Raw genomic sequence first — 21189 nt, 5'->3', positions numbered from 1 at the left:
TCTATCCATATTTTTATTCCAATCTCTCTGTCAACAACAGAGGCAAGTTTTTAACAAAGTTGCCAGACTTTAAAAAATTGTACAGTCTTTAATCCAAAGAATCTATATAAAAGAAGACTTAATCTATGCAAAAACACATCAGAACACTTGAGAGTCTGTCACTGTACTCAATCAAACAGAGCTAATGTAAGAAAAACCTTAGCCCTAACCTGCAAGCACTCCATCCCTTTGGCTCACAGCCATGACAAGAAGGGGTGGCCAACTGTGCATTCGTATGTCATGGTTTGGGATGTCAATGCCATTATTTATTTACTTGACTGCAAAAACATATGATCTACCTTTAATCTGTAGAATAAAATAATAAACTCTAGACAACATAATCTTTATGCCTGTGATAAATAAATCTCATCAAAATCCCCAATATATAAAATAAATACCATTGCCTAAAGAATTCCAAGTACATCCATTCTTTTACCGACCTTTCAACCAACACAGTCTATTAGAAAGCCTGTATTTTTACAGTACAGCTTTGGTCCCTTGTAGAATCTTATTTTCTGAATCTTAGTTCAGCATTTCACCTACAGCTTGACCAAAGGGATGTTATAAGAAACTGCTGCACAAAACCCAATATTGTATTTACAATAAAAAAAGACTGAGAAAAATTTTATCTCAGTATATCATATATCATCTTTTTTATGAGAACGCTTGGGAGAAATTTCTCAAGCACAGTGCCATTTATGAACACTTTGCTCAAGACTTGTGTTCCTCTTACCTTATAGATGCTATATATTCTATAATTCAGTATAAAATTCTTTTATTTGGCTATGAATCCAAGCTTTCACAGTCCAGCTCTGGTAACTGTATAAGAACCTATGACATACATTTGTACGTCCTTCTACAATCAGCTCCGTATTACTGAATTTTTATTTTCCTCATATTTTTTTCTTTTGGAAAAAATCTTAACAGTGTGTTTACGTAAGGTATCTCAAACAAAGTGGGGCCTAAGTATGCAACAGCATAAGAAACTACCACACATACGTGTATATACCGACATCAATCAAATGGAAAAGAAAAAAACATCTACCTCAAACAGCTGCAATTTGTTCTTTGTGTAGCTTCAACAAAATCCCAGGATGCTACTTTATCGGCTGTCTCTTCTTCACATAGACCACCTGATGAAGCCGAATACTTCCTCCTAAGATTTGAAATTATAAAACTCTTTAGAATCCATAAAATTTTTTGTAACCCTGAATTAAGCATTAAAGTTGAATTTTTAAAAATCCATTTTTTCAATTAAAATCATATGAATAACGGTTTATACTTTAAATATCTCTTATCTACAAGTAACTACCAACATGCAATTTTTAAACTTGAAGATGAAAATACATACTTGTTCTGTGCTCTGTTCAAATTACATTCTTGCCAAACTCTATCCACCACATGATTTGCTAATTTTCTGGGTATTTTCCCACCATGATGGCTAGTACTATCAGAGCTGAAGCCATCAGATACTGAAGAAAATGTGATCCATTTCTGGGCAGACTGAGGATCAACTGAAAACAAAAAAGAACAGGCTGTAGGAGAATAAAGGTAGGTTTAAAATAACATTATCTTGTTTTTGTTTTTGTTTTTTTAAATTTCTGATATAACTTGATCCAGCTATCTGGTAAGCCTACTTATATTTTGAGGCAAAAAAGCATGTCACTTTACTTAAAATACAGAAAGCCAAAAAAAAAAAAATTTGAACAGGGAATGGGAACTGGACGATAGTGTTATATCAATGTTAATTTCCTGACTTGGAAGATTAAATGGTAGTCATATAGGAAAGTGTACTTAATTTTGGGAAACAGACTGAGTACTTAGGGGTGATGGGGCATCATGTCTGCAGCTTTTTCTCAAACGGTTCAGAAAAAGACCAGTAATAAGGAATGTATGCATAGACAGAGGGTGACGGAGCAAATGTTAACAGTTTGGGAATCTGAATGAGAAGAGTTCCTTGCACTGACTGTACTTACAAACACTTCAGTAAGTTTAAAATTATTCCAAAATAATTATTTTTTAAGTGTTTACTATATTCAAGATAACAGATTTATCACTAGAGCTAATGAAACAAACTAGTAAAATACCTGTTTGAACTTCCTCAGGAGATGTAGGTGGTGTAAGAGTAACTGAAGACATAGCAGGATCTCTTGTGGAAGCAGGCACTTGGTGGACACCCAAGCAAGAAGCTGAACAGTGAGAGGATCCCACAGAGCTAGGAGTAGGAATGTCTGACTGAGGGACTAGAACAAAGCATGCTGGGTAGATCATTCGGACACCAGCTAAAATGAAAAAAAAAAAAAAGGATAAGAAAATCAATTACTATTGTGACTGTAGTGGGATTAGTTTCACTCAAAAGTGCAATAACGGAAAAGTAGATATAATATGATCACACTTGTTAAAATAAAAATACATTTAATGTACTTTTATAAATGTACTCTTTCTGGCATAAGGTTTTTCTTGAAGAAGCCACAAGAGCCTGGTAGTAGTGGTTACCTTTAGTGACAGAGACTTAGAAGAAAGCAGCTTTCTCTCTTTGCTTTTGGATTTTCTAACCATGAATGTGTATTTCTTTAAAAAAAAAAAAAATCTTTATTTGCAACTTTGACCAAATTTATTTTAAAACTTTAACAAAGGTAACTGGCACTAGAAATACGGACCATTTTCTGTTTTCTTCTTTATATGCCTCTATTTAAAAAGCCAAATATATGTTTGTGTTTTGTTTTTGTTTTTGATACAACTATTCTGGTAATATATTTATTGAAATTGAATACTGATATTTCTTTTATTAAAAAAATTAGGTAATCTCATATATAACATTTACCATATGAATCCATTAAATACAGTGTTGCAAATTCTAATCTGCTCAACCAATTATCTGTTCACCCATACATTTCCCACACCTCCCATGTCTCTCTAAGGTGGAGTATACATCTTCACCTCATTGTTAAGCTGGGCTGTACAACTTGCTCTGGAATGTAAGCGCATGTGATAGATGCCACATCCCAATAGGAACTTCAGATGTACTTGCAGGATCAATGCAGCCTCTCCTACTTTATGTCCTCTGCCTTGTCTCTGCATGTTTCAAATATAGTTTACCTTATTAACCTAGGTCCCTAAGTAAGAAGATAAATATAATAAAGCCAACCTAAATAGTGCTGACCTGGACAAAGCAAATCAAAGCCACAAGTCCTTTAGGTATACATTTTCTGCCTTTTATCAGAAGCAACAGCTTTACCAAATGTTAAAATACTGCATCACACACGCTGTCAACTTTCCAACCTCCAAATATTATTCATTCACAATTATTTTCTTCCCACCTTTAGCATTTTTCCCTCTAGGTGGAATGTATTTCCCTGCCCCGATGACTTTGGCTTGGCCATATGACTAGTTTTACCTAATGGAGTGTGAGCAGATGCAACATACATCATATCCTAGCAGAAGCTTTAAATACACTTATATGGTTAGGCTCAGTCCCTATTATTCCTCTGTTCTTGTAAGAATAGTATGTCCCAGATACTTGGGTACTCCTTGAACCTAGGCTGCAGGATGAGAAGACACAAGGAGCCAAACCATAACCAAGCTGCAGCCCTTATGTACTGTAAGCAGGAAATAAGGAAGAAATAAATGTTTGCTGTTAAATGCCACTAAGATGTCAGAGTTTTTATTCAGCAAAATCTAACTAATACATATAGTCACATATTTCCCCCCTTAGGATTAAATACTCGGAATCCCTACCAACAAGAACTTCTACTGCAGCTAAAGAATCATCTTCCCAATCCATATCTTCCTGCTTTTCTTCAGACATCTCCTTCAAACACGATGAGACAGGATAGAACTGTTTCCATTCACCAATCAATTTTTTTGTAGCTGAATCGGACATCTTGAATGCCTGTCCTGTGAGAGTGCCATTTAGTCCAAATGGGCTTAAGATAACTAGAAACCCAAAACAGATATCAAGTAAGTAACTAAAGATGATTATACCAAATAAGATGACATTGAACAGTATGGCAAGTAATTATGCAATTCCAAAAAAGGAAAAGGAAATCCATAATCATCAATTCCAGAGAAAATCAATTTATTGTACTTCATTATTTTGAAGATAAAGTACAACACTGAGTTTATTATAAAAACTTAAAATTTCGTCTACCCAAAAATCTCAGATGGATAGAATTCCTATATAAACTGGGAATATTTGTATATCCTTCAACTTCTCTTGACTTTCCCCTAAGGAAAAGCAATTTGAGGAAAAATAATGTGTGTGTGTGTAAATAAATCTAAGTACTTATTATATGCTGCCATGTAAATTTTTAAAGAGCAAATACTAGGCTTAGAATTAAAACAAGAACATACTGCCAGTTCTTAAAAACAAATCATCAATCTTATAAAATATTTCCTCTAGAGTTCAACCACTTTCACAGTAAGAATTATATCAAAAGTTCTGTGTACCTATGTTAAAAATGGCTTATGTGACCTGATACACAAGGTAACTTTGAAAATATAAACATGTACACCATCTAGAGGCTATTTAAAGAAACACTTTAAATTACGCTAACATTCATGTACAAGAAATTTTTTAAATATTTGTATTAAAAAACTTATTTCATTGACTTAATACTCAAATGGGGAAGAAGTAAACTACATCAGAATCATCATTAGGCTAAAGATCGGGGGAAATCTCATTAATCGCTACCAATTTCAGTAAGAATTTTTTCTTGACACAAAAATAAAAGATCAAATGACTAAGCCAATAAAATAATCTACCTTGAAATGGGCTATTAGACTGTTGAGCAAGGGTGATATGTTCTTCACTAAGAAGGTATACAGGTTGATGTTGGTTAATTTCCACACTGGTACAAACATTGCTGTCTCCATGCAAGAAAAAGGTGAAAGAGCAGGACAAGTGTTCACTAATAAAGAAGAAAAAGTTATATTTTAGTAATGATTTATAGCCAAAAAGAAGTCAAGTTGCTTTTCTTTTTTACGAAGTTATACCACAAAAATGTACATTCTCTTTTAACCCAGAAATTCCACCTCATCATCTAAAGGGAAAAAAACCCCCAAAAACCACAGATATGAGCAAAGATTTAGCTTTAAGAAATGTTCTTCACAGTACTGCTTATAATAGAAAAAGCTGCAAAGAAAGGAACCAGTTAAACAAGTTAGGTACACCCACACATACAATTATGATATAGCCACCAAAATAAATAAAGGTGGGGGAGTGGGTTTAATGGAAAAGGCAGGCTTATAGTCTCAATATTTTTTAACGGAAAAAAGAAAGGTTACTTTGGTGAAAAAAAATCTAGGTGTACAATAGAATTAAAGATGACCTAATTTTTTTGTTTGTTTTCCCCTCTGTATAAAAAAATTAAATACAAATATATTTTCTCATTTTACTATTTCTGAAATTGGGCTGAATTCAATTAACCAAGCGTTTAATGTACTGCCCCCATCCCCAATGACTAGTTATTTTAAAGCAATGATGGGTCTTACAACTGAAGGCATCCTAGAATCAAAGTTATATGCAAAATAGAACATCTTATGAAATTTAGATATGACTGGGTATACAAGTTGGAAAATAAAAGTTCCCAAGAGGAAAGTAGATGTACCCTTAAGATAAAATTTAGAAATGTCGAGTGGCCCAGAAGGGAATGAGATTATACACTGAGAAGAATTTACTTTCCTTATTCCTTCTCCACACATTTATCTTAAAAATCATCTTAAAGAACCAGTTCTTTAAAATATAACCACTAATAAGCTCAAAATCTGTTGCATATATCTATAAGCCCCTTGAATTATTTCTGGACAAGGCAAGGGCATAATGAATTAAAATTAAGTTACAGTAAAAGTAATACCATAGTTAACAAAAGTGGGGAAATAGAAGGTAGGAAAGAGGTCAAGAGTAATGCAGAGCTGAGAATTTCTTCATCATATATATGTCAACAAATAATGTCTAAAGTTGATAGAAGAAGAAACTGAAATTGAAGCGTATCATTCAAGTTATAAAGATACTAACAGGGCTTCCCTGGTGGCGCAGTGGTTGAGAAGCTGCCTGCCAATGCAGGGGACACGGGTTCGAGCCCTGGTCTGGGAAGATCCCACATGCCGCGGAGCAGCTAGGCCCGCGAACCACAACTACTGAGCCTACATGTCTGGAGCCTGTGCTCCGCAACAAGAGAGGCCACGACAGTGAGAGGCCCACGCACCGCGATGAAGAGTGGCCCCCACTTGCCACAACTAGAGAAAGCCCTCGCACAGAAACGAAGACCCAACACAGCCATAAATAAATAAATAAATAAATAAAATTTAAAAAAAAAAAGATACTAACAAAACCTGAAAATAATATAACTAATAAAACAAATCTTTCATGGTAAAGAGTCAGTAGACACTGTCTAAAGTTGATCAATCAAGGCCTAGACGTATAAGCATCTCTGGAATTATGGCAGTAACCACCAGAAGAAGTAAACAAAAAATTAAAAAACAAAAATAAAAAACAAACAAAACCTGGTTACTTCCAGGGAACGAGCCTAGAGTAATTAAGCAAGGATCTTTGCTTTTTCTAAATTTATGATACCATCTGTACTACCTGAATCATTTTACTCTTAAATTTTTAAAATTTATGAATTGTATACATTAATTAGTGATTACTGTATTCTTCCCCATCCCGGTAGCTTCTGTTGCTTTTTAAAAAGAAACAAACTTATTTTCAGAGTAATTTTGAACTTATAGAAAAGTTACAAAGATAGCATAGAAAGTTCCCATATACCTTTCACCCAGTTTCCCCTAACATCTTACATAATCATGCTACATTTGTCAAACAAGTAATTAACACTGGCACATTACTACTATTAACTAACGCCAGTCTTTTATTTCTTCACCAGATTTTTCCACTTATGCCCTTTTTATGTTCCAGAATCCAATCCAAGATACCACACTGCATTTAGCAAATTTTTCTGTTCCTGCCTTATTGAGATATAATTGATGATTATAGGAAATAAAATTATTTACATTATTTAATAAATAAATTAAGCTTGTTTCCTGATTAAAAAACTAAGTCTATTGGAATAACTACGGTTGAGTAATTACAAAGACTACAGATATTTGCTTTGATATAAGAGTACAGTTGACCCTTGAACAACACAGGGGGGTTAAGGGGTGCCAACCCTCCCCATGCAATGGAATATCCCTATATAACCTAGTCCATCCTCCATATGCAAGGTTCTGAATCCACAGATTTAACCAACCATGGATCATGGGGTACTATACAGTATTTACTACTGAAAAAAATCTGCATGTAAGTGAACCCGTGCTGTTCAAGGGTCGACATATAAATCTAAAATAATCGCCAAATCAAGATAAGAGACTTGTTAACTAATACACTTAGAAAATCATCCATCCAAAGACAGACCATTGCTAATGCTCATTTAAAATAAACTCAATTTTATTATTGCTTTCCAGCAGTGGCAAGGAACCTATACTACAAAATAGACAAAAGAAAAAAGAAAAAAGTAACCAAACACAAACCTAACTCTAAATGCTTAAAACAAAACATACATGTCACTCTCCCCACCCACACACATTCAAAACAACTCTGCATTAAACTTAGTATTAGATTCAGATCTAAATGCACTATATACTAAACCACCAAGTGAAGGCAAGTGTTATTCCTTTATTCAAAAGTATAAAATGCTTTATTCAAAAAGTATTTTATAGCAAAGCACACGACACTATGCTAAGCACAATTATTTAATTACAGTTATGGTAAGTGCTGTAACAAAAATCAGGTACAGGATACTAAGATACGGTCTTAACAAGACGTAGATAATGAAAATAAACTTTTAATTCCTGAGGGAAGAAGAATCACACTTGAGTAACATCATAAAAGTTATTCTTATTTCTTATGGTGCCTTACATCAGCCGACCTCCCAATACCTATTACTTCGCCAATCTCATTTCTTACTAGTCTTCCTCTAATACTTCCCCTTCTCCCTCAACTGACCTCTCTGCTGTTCCTTAAACACATCAGGCCTTTTTACCTACTGTTACTCCATCTGGAACACTCTAAATAGCTATATTCACCTTCATCAGGTTTTTGTTTAAAGACTTTCTAGGTGAGGTCTTCACTGATCACCCTACTTTAAATTGTCCCTCAATTCCTCTTCTGGGATTTGTTTTGGCTTAAAAAAATAATCACAATCTAACATATTATACAGTTTGTTTATTTCTTATAGTCACCAAGATTGTAAGTGCTACTGGAGGAGGAATCTGTTTCCTTTGTTCAACGTTGTATCCCCAGCATCTAGAATAGGTCCTTGGCACACCGTACTAAATACTGTAAAGTCCACATCTGAACCACCTATTTTTTCTACCCTAACATAGTCCTTTTCTTATCAAGTCTATATCTATATATAGTTGTACGAGCCAGAAATATAAATCCCAAATTTTTCACTTTCCTGAAACTCCCTACATTCAGCTAATCTATCACCAATTGCTAGTGATTCTAGTTCTTAAATATTATTTTTTGTTTTTTGTCTTTTTAAGGTCTGAGTAGCTGTTAAAATCTCTAATTTATCTTTCTTTACACCACTGTCAGCTATCTAAAAATTAATTCTAATCATGTAACTGGGAGGCTCAAAATCAACAGCTCCCCAATGCCTTCAGGACTAAGTCAAAAAACCCCTAAAACCTTAGCACAGCACTTTAGACCCTTCACAATCTGATACTTGCCAAACTCTCTAGACGGACACTTAATCCACCAAGAACTACCCCTTTGTTTACTACAAATTTCTCTCCATTTCTTAATCATTCCTTAAGACTCCTTTAAGCATGATTTCTGTGCTCCCATAATATTCTATGCTTATAATAATATTTATCATAGCATTACTATTATTTACTAGTTTAACTCCCTGCCAGGTTGTAAATTCCTTGATAAAACGAATCATAACTTTAGTATCTGTGGAAGACAGAGTTATTGGTCCCAATTCTTCACCCCTCTCTCATTTTTTTAATCACTGTAAAAAAACACAACATAAAATGTACCACCTTAACCAATTTTAAGTGTACCAGTCAGTAGTGTTAAGTATATGCATACCGTTGTAAAACAGATCTTCGAAACTTGATCATCTTGCAAATCTGAAACTACAGTCATTAAACAACAATTCCCCTTTCTACTCGCCCCCCCCCCCCCCCCCCGCCACCAGCCCCTTAAAAGCACCATTCTACTTTCTGCTTCTATGAACTTGACTACTTTAGATACCTCACATAAGTAGAATCACACAGTATGTCTTTTTGTGACTGGCTTATTTCACTTGGCATAATGTCCTCAAGGTTCATCCATGGTGTAGCATGTAACAGGATTTCTTTCCTTTTAAGGATGAATAATAATTCATTTTATGCATATAACACATTTTGCTTAGCCATCATCCATCAATGGATATTTGGGTTGGTTCTACCTCTTGGCTATAAGGAATAATGCTGCTATGAACATGGGTGTGCAAATATCTCTTCAAAATCCTGCTTTAGATTCTTTTGGATACACATTCAGAAGTAGGATTGCTTCTTTTGGATACACACTCAGAAGTAGTAGTAGGATCACATGGTAGTTTCGTTTTCAATTTTTGGAGGAACCTCCATATCATTTTCCATAGTGACTGTACCATTTTACAATCCCACTAACTGTCCACATGGGTTCCAATTTCTCTGCCCTCACTAACATTTTTTATTCTTTATTTTTTCAATAGTAGCCATCCTAACATATGTGAGGTGGTATCTCACTGTGGTTTGGATTTATATTTCTCTGATTAGTGATGTTGAACATCTTTCATATGCTTATTGGCCATTTGTATATGTCATGCTCTTTGAAGAAACGTCTACTGAAGTCTTTTGCCCATTTTTAAATCGGGTTATTTGATATTTTGTGGAGCTGTAGGAGTTCTTTATAATGCTGGATATTAACACCTTATCAGATACATGATTTGCAAATATTCTCTCCCATTCCATAAACTGCCTTTTCACTGTGGATTATGCCCTTTGACGCACAAAGGTATTTAGGCTTGATATAGTCCCACTTGTCTATTTTTGCTTCTGCTGCCTATGTTTTTGGTGTCATAACCACAAAATCATTGCCAAATCCAGTGACATGAAGCTTTTCCACTATGTTTTTTCCTAGCAGTTTTATTAGTTATAGGTCTTACGTTTTTAATCCATTTTAAGTTATTTTTTGTATATAAGGGTCCAACTTCTTTCTTTTACATGTGGATACCCTGTTTTCCCAATACCATTTGTTGAAGAGAATATCCTTTCCCCATTAAGTGGTCCTGGCACCCTTGTCAAAGGTTATTTGAACACGTACACAAGAATTTATTTCTGAACTTTCTATTCTCTTCCATTGGTTTACATGTCTGTCTTTATGACAGTACCACACTGTTTTGATTACTGTAGCGTCGTAATGTTTTGTTCATCCCTCCCTTTATCCAGACTTTGTAGTCCCTCTTATTAGAAGTGAAATATACTTCCCCAACCTTTGACTTAGGCTCGCTTTGTGACTTGCTTTGGCCAAGCAGAAGCTTGAAATATGCTTATGCAATTTAGCTTGCCCTCTGGTGCTTCTTTAATTGCCATAAGAACATGCCTTGACTGGCTTACTGGTCTAAAGAGGATGAGAATCATACGGAATACACTTCTACCCACACTATGGTTTACAGTGTGACTAGATTGGCTAACCCCCGGCTAACCTGTAGGTACATTAGTGAGAATACATACCTGCTGTTTTAAACCCCTATGTTTTGGGGTAGTTTGTTACACAGCAATAGCTGATACAGAAACTGGCACCAAAGGTGAGGGACTACCATGACAAAAACCTAAATATGTGGCATTAGTTTTACAATCAGAGGATTGGTAGCAAGGAATATAAAACACTGAAAAACAGTGAGGAAAATGGTAACCCATGTTACATAATGGATAAATACTTCATAAAACTGTTGCCTGAAATAATCTGGAATGCAGAAAACATGCCCAAATGAACTTACAGAATTGGGGGAACACATCAAGTGAAAATGTAGTTTGACTGTTACTAGTTACACTTGATAAAGTACTAAAAGAAAGAGAAGAACTCAGAAAACAACTTGCTGGTTTGCAACCATAATTTAAAGGAAATATAAACAGCCCAAAAACTGTAGGGCTGGAAAAAAAAAAGTTTCTCAGCGAAGCGATGGTGTGGCCTATGTTATAACACAGCTCAAGAAAAACACTAAATCAAGAGTGTGACTCTCATACCTTTTGTTAATACCAAACATTACTCTTGATACCAGTTGAAACATTAGAATTTTTAAAAATTACTCATAAGTCTCATACATTTATTTTCCTCAAAGAATGCACCTAAAGTAAACAAACATATATGCAACTAATCTCATTACTAAATGTGGGAATGCCTATGAAGCCATATTTGTGCTTTTCTTTCGAGTGTCTTCTTTTCTGATAGAATTCTATAATTGTTAAGGTTGGGTTACAGAACGTATAAATACATAACAATTTCTAAATAGAATTTTTATCTTAGCAAACACTAGTGTTTAACTTTTGAGAGGGAAATGCCCATTATATGTATTGACATAAAACTGGCAGAAATCAATTTTCAAAGCATCTCTCTCTAAAGAGCAAAAAAGGATATGAGAATTTAAAAGACAACACGCTAAAGAAGTTAAGAAAATTTCATATTAAACTGGTTAGAACGAATCTATATTTTTTAACATTACAAGCTTTTTACATGTTTTTCAGGTAACATTAAAAGATAAATTTCTTGGTAGGGGGCAAAATTTAAGAGTATAAAGGGAAATTACTAAAAATACTTTATGTCAAGGAAAACATTTATTAAAGAAGTGACTAAAGCAATAATAATCTAAACAAAGAGAAACTGTAATTTGATTAGTTTTAGGGATCAAGTAACTATGCTCTCTATACAAATGATTATGAATGCTGTGTGCTTACTCAGTAACTCAATAGCAAATTCCAAAATCTAAATTGCAAATACTTCCAAGAACATCTGCAAGTTTATGCAACAACCTAAAACAGTCTCATGTTCTTTATCCTTAAAGACAAAGAGGCTAGGTGACCTGAACTTTATATTCTCATACTTAATTAGTGAACTAGAGTTCTTAAAAATACAGCTTTCAGGACTTCCCTGGGGGTCCAGTGGTTAAGACTTCACCTTCCAATGCAGGGGGTGTGGGTTCAATCCCTGGTCAGGGAGCTAAGATCCCACATGCCTCATGGCCAAAAAACCAAAACATAAAAAAAAATATTACAACAAATTCAATAAAGACTTTAAAAATGGTCCACATCTGACTTCCCTGGTGGTGCAGTGGTTAAGAATTCGCCTGCCAATGGAGGGGACATGGGTTCGAGCCCTGGCCCAGGAAGATCCCACATGCCGTGGAGCAACTAAGCCCGTGTGCCACAAAACTACTGAGCCTGCGCTCTAGAGCCTGCGAGCCACAACTACTGAGCCCGCGTGCCACAACTACTGCAGCCCGCATGCCTGGAGACTGTGCTCCGCAACAAAGAGAAGCCACCGCAATAAGAAGCCCGCACACCACGACAAAAAGTAGCCCCCGCTTGCCGCAACTAGAGAAAGCCCGCGCACAGCAACGAAGACCCAACGCAGCCAAACAAATAAATAATTTAAAAAAAAAGTCCACATCAAAAAAAAAAAAATCTTAAAATAAAATACAGCTTTCAACTGTTTCATTTCATACATAAAATACTAGAAGAGAATAATCTCCCTGCTCCCAGTATTTATCTGCACTGCCCTACTTAACAGCAAGCTCTCACTTTCAGTTACCTATTTTAAGAAAAACATCACCTCCTATACTGCTAGCATATGCTTCCAATACAGTCTGATCTAGTTATAAAATGGTTTAAAATAAGGCAAGTTTGTGCATGATATAGGAGGAAAAAACTAAACATTCTAAATATGGGATAAAATTTCTGAAATTCTTACAGAGGTATACCTCGCTTTATTGTACTTCGCAGATAACTGAGTGCTTTACAAACTGAAGGTGTGTGATAACCCTGCATCGAGCAAGTCTGTCGGCACCATTTTTTCAAGCATATGTTCACTTCATGTCTCCGTGTCACATTTTGCTAATTCTCACATTTCCAACTTTTTCATTATTATACTTGTTATGGTGATGTGTGATAAGTGATCTTTGATGTTACTATTGCAAAAAAATTACGACTTGCTGAAAGTTCAGATGATGGTTAGTATTTTTTAAATAAAGTATTTTTAATTAAGTTATATACACTGTTTTTCTGGACATAATGCTACTGCACACTTAATAGACTACAGTTAGTGTAAACATAACTTTTAAATGCACTGGAAACCAAATAAATTCTTGCGACTTGATTTATTATATGTGCTGTACTGAGGTGGTCTGGAAAAGAACCTGCAATATCTCCAAAGTATGTCTATATTAAAGATAATCTAGTCAGAAAATATTATAGGCCAAAGCAAATGTTAGGTAATACTGCCATACTAAGTTCACAATGGCTTGTCTTTCAAAGAGAGAGATCATTTTATAACATCATCTAATTTTTGGTACTTAGCACTTAGAAAAGTGGAGTTAAAACAAATATGTGCAACTACAATGAGACTCCAAGGTACTGTTACGTTACTATAAAGTATTGTAGACAGTAAAATTGCTCTCCAGGAGCTTTTACTATAATAACCAAAACAAAAAGGCATGAGTGAGGCAGAATTTTACAGACGAAACCTCAACAGATAATCTTCTATTGTAGAAAAATGTTCCTTAAGTACTGAAATTAAACAAAAGATACTTTACTCTAAGACAGAAAATGAAAATATGCTAATAAAGTTAGCTGTTCTAATAATATAACAGTTATCTATACTGCTTTAGGAGGTACTATATCTAATCTATTATTAGCACTTCTGTTAGGTAGTTACAGAAAGATGACATCCCATTTTGCTGGTAGGGAATTCAAGGCACGAAGAAGTTATGTGACTTGTCTTAAAATTATAAACGTAGTTAAAGGGAATGTTGACTTAAAATTCTAGTCATCCTAACAACCAATTAAAAATGGGTAAAGGACTTGAACAGACATTTCTCCAAAGATACATAAATAGCCACCAAACATGTGAAAAGATGCTCAACATCATTAATCATTTAGGAAATGCAAATCAAAACGACAATGAGACAACCACTTCACACCCCTAAGGATGGCTACTACTTTTTTAAAAAGAAAAGAAGCGTTGGTAAGGATGTGGAGAAATTGGAATCCTCCTGCACTGCTCGTAGGAATATAAAACGGTACAGCCAATGTGGAAAAGACTTCAGCGATTCCTCAAAAAATAAATAAAAATAGAACTACTGTATGATCTAGCAATTCCACTTCTATATATATTCCCAAAAGAACTGAAAGCAGATATTTGTATACTAATATCTACAGCAGCGTTATTCACAATAGACAAAAAGTGGAAACAACCCAAATGTCAGATGCCAGGTGAATGGATAAACAAGATGTGGTATAAAAATACAATGGAAAATTATTCAGCCTTAAAAAGAAATGAAAATGCATGCTGCAATCTAGATGAGAACCTTGAGGACATTATGCTAAGTGAAATAAGCCAGACACAAGAAGACAAATACTATATGATTCCACTTATGTAAGGTACTTAGAACAGTCAAATTCATAGAGACAGAAAGTAGAATGGTGGTTACCAGGGGCTGGGAGGGGGAGAAAACAGGGAGTTATCATTTAATGGGCAGATTTTCAGTTTAGGATGATGAAAAAGTTCTGGAGATAGATAATGTGATGGCTGCACAACAATGTGAATGTACTTAATGCCATGGAACCATACACTTGAAAAATGGCTAAAATGGTAAATTTTGTTGTGTCTATTTTACCACAATGAAAAAAAAAAAAAGAATCCTATTCTATTCATTGGATTGATAAAATTTATGTAATTGGTCCTATATTTCTATTTCTGTTGTGTTATCTAATAGCAACATGTTATGGTGATACTTTTAAAATTATGCACAACTGTTCACAATCATCCATTTTAACATTATTTGAAATAATTAACATCCCCCCCAAAAAAAATCCTAGTCATCCTAATTCCTAGATTTTTATTCCATCAGTTCAATAGTTTTCAAACCTGTCTTTCATTAGAATCACACAGAGATCTTTTAAAAATTCCAAAGCCCAGACCACACTCCCAGGTTAATACACAGGTTATTTTTTTAATCTCTCAAGGTGATTACACATCCAGACAATTTTGGGAACCACTGCATTAATCTGTATTTCTGTAGCCCTCAGAGCAATTTTTTTTTAAAGCTCTTTTTTTAAAAAATATATATATATTTATTTATTTTTGGCTGCATTGGGTCTTCGTTGCTGCACGCGGGGCTTTCTCTAGTTGCAGTGAGTGGGGGCTACTCTTTGTTGTAGTGCGTGGGCTTCTCACTGTGGTGGCTTCTCTTGCTGTGGAGCACAGGCTCTAGGCACACAGGCTTCAGTAGTTGTAGCATGCAGGCTCAGTAGTTGTGGCTCGTGGGCTCTAGAGCACAGGCTCAGTAGTTGTGGCACACGGGCTTAGCGGCTCTGCGGCATGTGGGATTTTCCCGGACCAGGGATGAAACCCGTGTCCCCTGCATTGGGGAGATTCTCAACCACTGCGCCACGAGGGAAGCCCCCTCAGTAATTTTTATAAATTTCTTAAATTTATAAGTGTAATTTCAGTATCAGGTATGCTTACCATATCTCAATGAACAAAAGATCTATATTAAAATCCAGAATAAAACACCTTATCTGTGATTTTGTACATACTTCTGCTCACTCAGTGAACACATTACTTACACAGTAAAGAATACTTAGAAAGCAATGACATATTATTCTGGTTTACAACTTCAAGTGCTCAGGAAATATAGTAACTCCCTAATATTTTTAATTTTTAAGTCTTCTGTTTTACTATTTCGAATAACTTTAAAAAGATGTAGGTACAAGAGATATAGTGGTCTACAGGGTCCACAATCTGTCTCACATTTTTCGTGCCCTATAATCCAGCTCCAATACCTGCAAGAAATACGACCTTGGACAAGTTCCTTAACCTCCCTGTGCTTCAGATTTATCAACTGTAAAACTGGAGTAATAGGTCTGTTTTGAGAATTGATTTAATACATATTAAGCCCTGATTTCAAACACTGCTTGGCCAGTTATGCTCATTCCCTTCGGAAAAAAAATTTCTCAGGCTTCCCTGGTGGCGCAGTGGTTGAGGGTCTGCCTGCTAATGTGGGGGACACGGGTTTGAGCCCTGGTCTGGGAGGATCCCACATGCCACGGAGTGACTAGGCTCATGAGCCACAACTACTGAGCCTGTGCGTCTGGAGTCTGTGCTCCGCAACAAGAGAGGCCGCGATAGTGAAGAGGCCCGCGCACCGCGATGAAGAGTGGCCCCCGCTTGCCGCAACTAGAGAAAGCCCTAGCACAGAAACGAAGACCCAACATAGCAACCAATCAATCAATTAAATAAATAAATCTTTAAAAAAAAAAAACATTTCTCTATTATGGTTCATATCTAAAACCAATAGTTGAAAAAGACAGATTTGTATGAATCTCTAAGAATGATAGTAAGAAATGATAGTAAGAAAAGCTTAATGGGGAGGAAAAAAGAGAGAGAAAAAAGTCTTTCTTAGCACTTTATTTTTTTTCTCATTAATGTTTCTGGAAAGCATGAGAATGTGGAAAACTGACCATGCAAATCCTAATGGCTCAAGCATCATAGAGAAATTTCATGGGTCATAAGTACTATTATATCATGACTTAAGACTTCAGAAATAGGATGCATAATAATCTTGATGACAGACATTAATAATAGACTAGCACTGACAGGCTAAAAGGAGGAAAAACAAGACAGTAACTATGCCCAACTTGGCAAATAGTGGATACCTTGACATAAGATGGAAGTTTCCCCTACTTTTGAGATTCTAGAGTACACTCACAATTTAGCATACAATTTCAAGAGGGTTTATAAACCAGAGAGAAGAGATCTTTTACCAATAAGCACTACCAAGTCCAGCTGGGCTTCAAGCCCTAGAACTGTGCTGTTAATGCAAACCAATATACAAATGACTATTCAGCACTTGTAAATGTGACCAGACAACGCTGAGGTGTACTCTAAGTACAGAATGCATATTAGATTTCAAAGACTTAGTTTAAAAAAAAAAAAAAGAAAAGAAAATACCTCGTTCTTATCATCTTTATATGTAATTACATGCTGAAATATCTTAGATATATTAGGCTAAATATATTAAAATTAATTTCACCTTTTTAAAAACTTTCTTTAACATGCCTACTACCAGATTTAAAAACACATACGCGGGGGGCTTCCCTGGTGGCGCAGTGGTTGAGAAGCTGCCTGCCAATGCAGGGGACACGGGTTCGAGGCCTGGTCTGGGAAGATCCCACATGCCACGGAGCAGCTGGGCCCGTGAGCCACAATTACTGAGCCTGCGCGTCTGGAGCCTGTGCTCCGCAACAAGAGAGGCCACGATAGTGAGAGGCCCACGCACCGCGATGAAGAGTGGCCCCCACTTGCCGCAACTAGAGAAAGCCCTCGCACAGAAACGAAGACCCAACACAGCCATAAATAAATAAACAAATAAATAAAAAATTAAAAAAAAAAAACACCTATGCGACTCACATTATATTTCTATTAGACAGTGCTACCTTAGAAGACAAGAAGAAAGGAACTGAGTCCTTAGAAAACATAACAGTGATAGCTCTTAGCTTCCCTAGAAGTTCAGGTTTTCAGAGGTATTGAGGAACCCAACAAAAGGACATCCTAAAGCTATATAAAATGGCTACTAATATACCACCTTAAATCTTGTGGTGCTTATATTTAATTAAAATGGAGATAAAGAGACTGTGTAAAAGCCACAGGTGTGGCAGAAGATAAACATAGCTTTATGGTGAAATTTAAAGTATAGTCTTTCATTTACTGCCAAAAAACAAAACAAAAAAACCTTGACTGACTTCTTTAGTGATGCTCCTAAGGTATTATTTTAATTATAAGTGTAAAGGCCCTGGTGTAAGCAATACCATCCAAAAGAACTTTCTGCAATTATAGAAATATTCTCTACCTACACTACCCAATACAATAGCCAGCAGTCATAAGAGCATTTGAAATGTGGTTTGCACAACTGAGGAACTGAATTTTTATTTTTTCAATTAATTGAAATTTAAATAGCTAAAACTGGCTGGTGGCTACTATAATAACAGCACAGTTCTAAATAAAAATGGCCAGGTTCCTCACCAATCACCATACTAAAGCCTGCAACTTCAGAGCTATTCACATACATAGGACTTCCAGTCAGCATTTTATTGCCCAAAAGTCTTAAGAGTAGAAAAGGAGGTAATTCAGACATTCAGGATCTCAAAAATATTAGTTCTTATGTACTTCAGGAAACTACAGGTAGATGGGCACTACCAAAACAGTAAGACAAAAAAAGAAAATATGAGATCCAGAAAATAAGGGATCCAACACAGACAAAAAGGCGAAGAGAATTCCCAAGATGACTGCTGTGAAACAGGCCTTATAGAACAAGAAGTCCAAATTGGAACAGAACAATGAAGGGCTCAAATAGTGATATTGAGAGAGAGAGAGAGAGAGAGAGAGAGAGAGAGAGAGAGAGAGAGAGAGAGGGAGGGAGGGAGGGAGAGAGAGGGGGGAGAGAGGGGGAGGGGGAGGGGGAGGGGGAGGGGGAGGGGGAGAGAGAGAGAGAGAGAGAGAGAGAGAGACAGACAGACAGAGGGAGGCAGGGAGGCAGGGAGGGAGGGAGGGAGAGGGAGAAAGAGAGAGGGAAGAAACTAAAAGATTACACACACTCTTTAAAGGTTGGGAAGGGAGATTTATACTTCTGGTAGGTAGCCTAGGGGCAAATTACCAATAAGTACATAGATCAGGGCTCAGCAAACTTTATCTGTAAAGAGCCAGAGAAATATTTTAGGCTAAATATTTTAGGCTTTGTGGAGTCATCTGTCTCTTGTCACAACTATTCAATTCTGCTGTAGTGTGAAAGCAGGCATAAAATAATCCAAATGAAGGAACAGGGCTGTGTTACAATAAAAATTTTATTTACAGAAACAGGTGGCAGGCTATATTTGCCCTGTGTGGTGGTAGTTTACCAGCCCTGACATAGATAATTAAGTGAAAAAAGAGATAATCATTAACACTGGGGAAAACAAAATTATAGAGAGGAAATGGAATGTAATCCTAATATACCAAATGGCTCACTGAAAATAATATTTATAAAATTATAGTAATTGAAACAATAGGTATTGTTTTTTACCAAATCTCGTAACTATACTGGCAAGATATGGGAAAAAAGAGAAGGGAAGAGGGAAAAGAGTATATAGGTATGCCGATGTCTAAGCATCTGGGGTAGTAAGATAGCTAAACCATTAATAGAAAGTCAATAGATTAAATCCTGAATAACTGAAATAACAGAAAACTCAGGAATCAGCACGGTATTTGCTTGTAAGTTTTTAAATACATAAATTAAAAGACAGTTAAAAGAATTAAAAGGGACTGCCTCTGAGGAGCACATCTAGTAGCTGGGCTCAGGATTACAGCGCTTCATTTTAAATCTTGGTAATCAGCTTGACTTCTTAAAACTATATAAATATATACAGTGAACACTGCTAATTGCCTACCTGATACTTATTCCCCTTCCTCTAATTAACTGCCTACCTAGTATCTATTCTCCATTTCTTCTTACTAACCAGAGGCTTATTTTGCTCAGAGTGGCAATGTTCCCATATAAAAAAATATTTCTCTCAGTAGTATAGCCAATTAAACGTCAGCTAAAGTTTCCAGAAAAGAATCTACTTTCTGATCCAAGGGTCACCCCTTCTCACTTCCTCCCTCCCTTCCTCTTCCTGCTTGGAATCCACTGTGAGTGAGGTTTGGAGATGCAACACTTACTAGGGCCATGAGGATAAAAGCCAAAGGCTAAAGATGAAAGAGCAGAAAACTTGAGGGAACCTGAGTTTTGATGACGTTATTGAACAGATTATCTACCTCCAGACTCCTTGCTATTGAGAAAAATCAATTCCTACATAAGCCAGGTAGTTAGGTTTTCTGTCATTTGCAACTGAATGCAGTCCTAACTTGTACGATTAATTATTCTGTTGACAATAAAGGTTTATTTTAATTTTCAGAGAGAAAAAAATGAAAGAGTCTTGATTTGTCCAGGCTTACCTAGTCATCCATTCCACTGAAACTAATAAGGGAAGTATGAAAAAATTTCGGGTGTGCATGAAAAAAGATGTGCATGTGACATAAAAAAATGACATCTCAACAATGATTACAATCACAACCAATACTTCATATCCTCACATCTTTTAGGGAAAACTAATAAATTTCCTTCATTTTCTCTTCTTCCCACATCCCATCTTACCACTGTTTCATCTCTCTTGAAGTCTCACTAATTCAACAACTGCTTGGGACTAAATCTTCTAACAGATTGTGCCTTATATTATTTAAATCAGAGAACTGTAATAACCTAAAGCTTTTAACACTACAGGTCTTAAAGTCTTCTGTGTATCTGCAACTATCCTACAAATTAAGTGTCCTAAATTTGCCTAATTCAAAGTTGAAGAAAATTGAAAAACACCCCAAAAGTAAACATGTCTTATATAGAAAATTACAAATTTAAATTACTTTAATTAGAGCAAAAACAGATGTTTGAGAAGGAGAAGGATTACCTCAACCCAAAACATGACTACAGATCACCATCAAAAACAAATATTAATACTGCTTAATTTTAACAGAGTACCATGACTGTATTTCCACTAGTACTAAAAAAGTATACTTCAATGCATAAGTCTCTGCTTTCATCCCACATTTTTTCTATCATCCAAAATCAAGTCAGGCCACTGCATTGACACACAGCCTATCCTCACTGCAAGAAAATTATTCAAACGTGTAAAAGAAAGAATGAAGGGGTCAAAGAAAACTAAATACTTATAGTACTTTGCCAAACTTAACCTCCTGAATATGTCTGCAAGATATTAGTTTGCTTTATCACACATTTTCTATAAAGTCATTAAAATTAACAAGCCTAAAGAAATATCAAG

General features: G+C 35.7%; 1 protein-coding gene across 2 annotated transcripts in view; it reads right to left on the bottom strand.

Moving 5' to 3' along the window:
- The window catches only part of MED13 (mediator complex subunit 13), a 96255-nt gene that overhangs the window by 63558 nt on the left and 11508 nt on the right, over positions 1-21189 (bottom strand). The window contains exons 4-8 of one of the 2 annotated variants that reach the window (XM_082439868.1): positions 4804-4949; positions 3778-3975; positions 2127-2321; positions 1391-1574; positions 1085-1195 (exon numbers count right to left, since the gene is read on the bottom strand). In XM_082439868.1, the coding sequence (XP_082295994.1) occupies positions 1085-1195; positions 1391-1574; positions 2127-2321; positions 3778-3975; positions 4804-4949 (834 nt within the window). The remainder of the gene's footprint in view (positions 1-1084; positions 1196-1390; positions 1575-2126; positions 2322-3777; positions 3976-4803; positions 4950-21189) is intronic. The other variant, XM_082439869.1, reaches the window with a different exon arrangement.

This window comes from Balaenoptera physalus (genome assembly GCF_965194825.1).
Source record: "Balaenoptera physalus genome assembly, chromosome: 20".
Taxonomy (NCBI): Eukaryota; Metazoa; Chordata; class Mammalia; order Artiodactyla; family Balaenopteridae; genus Balaenoptera; species Balaenoptera physalus.
This window is presented reverse-complemented; position numbering and strand designations above follow the sequence as displayed.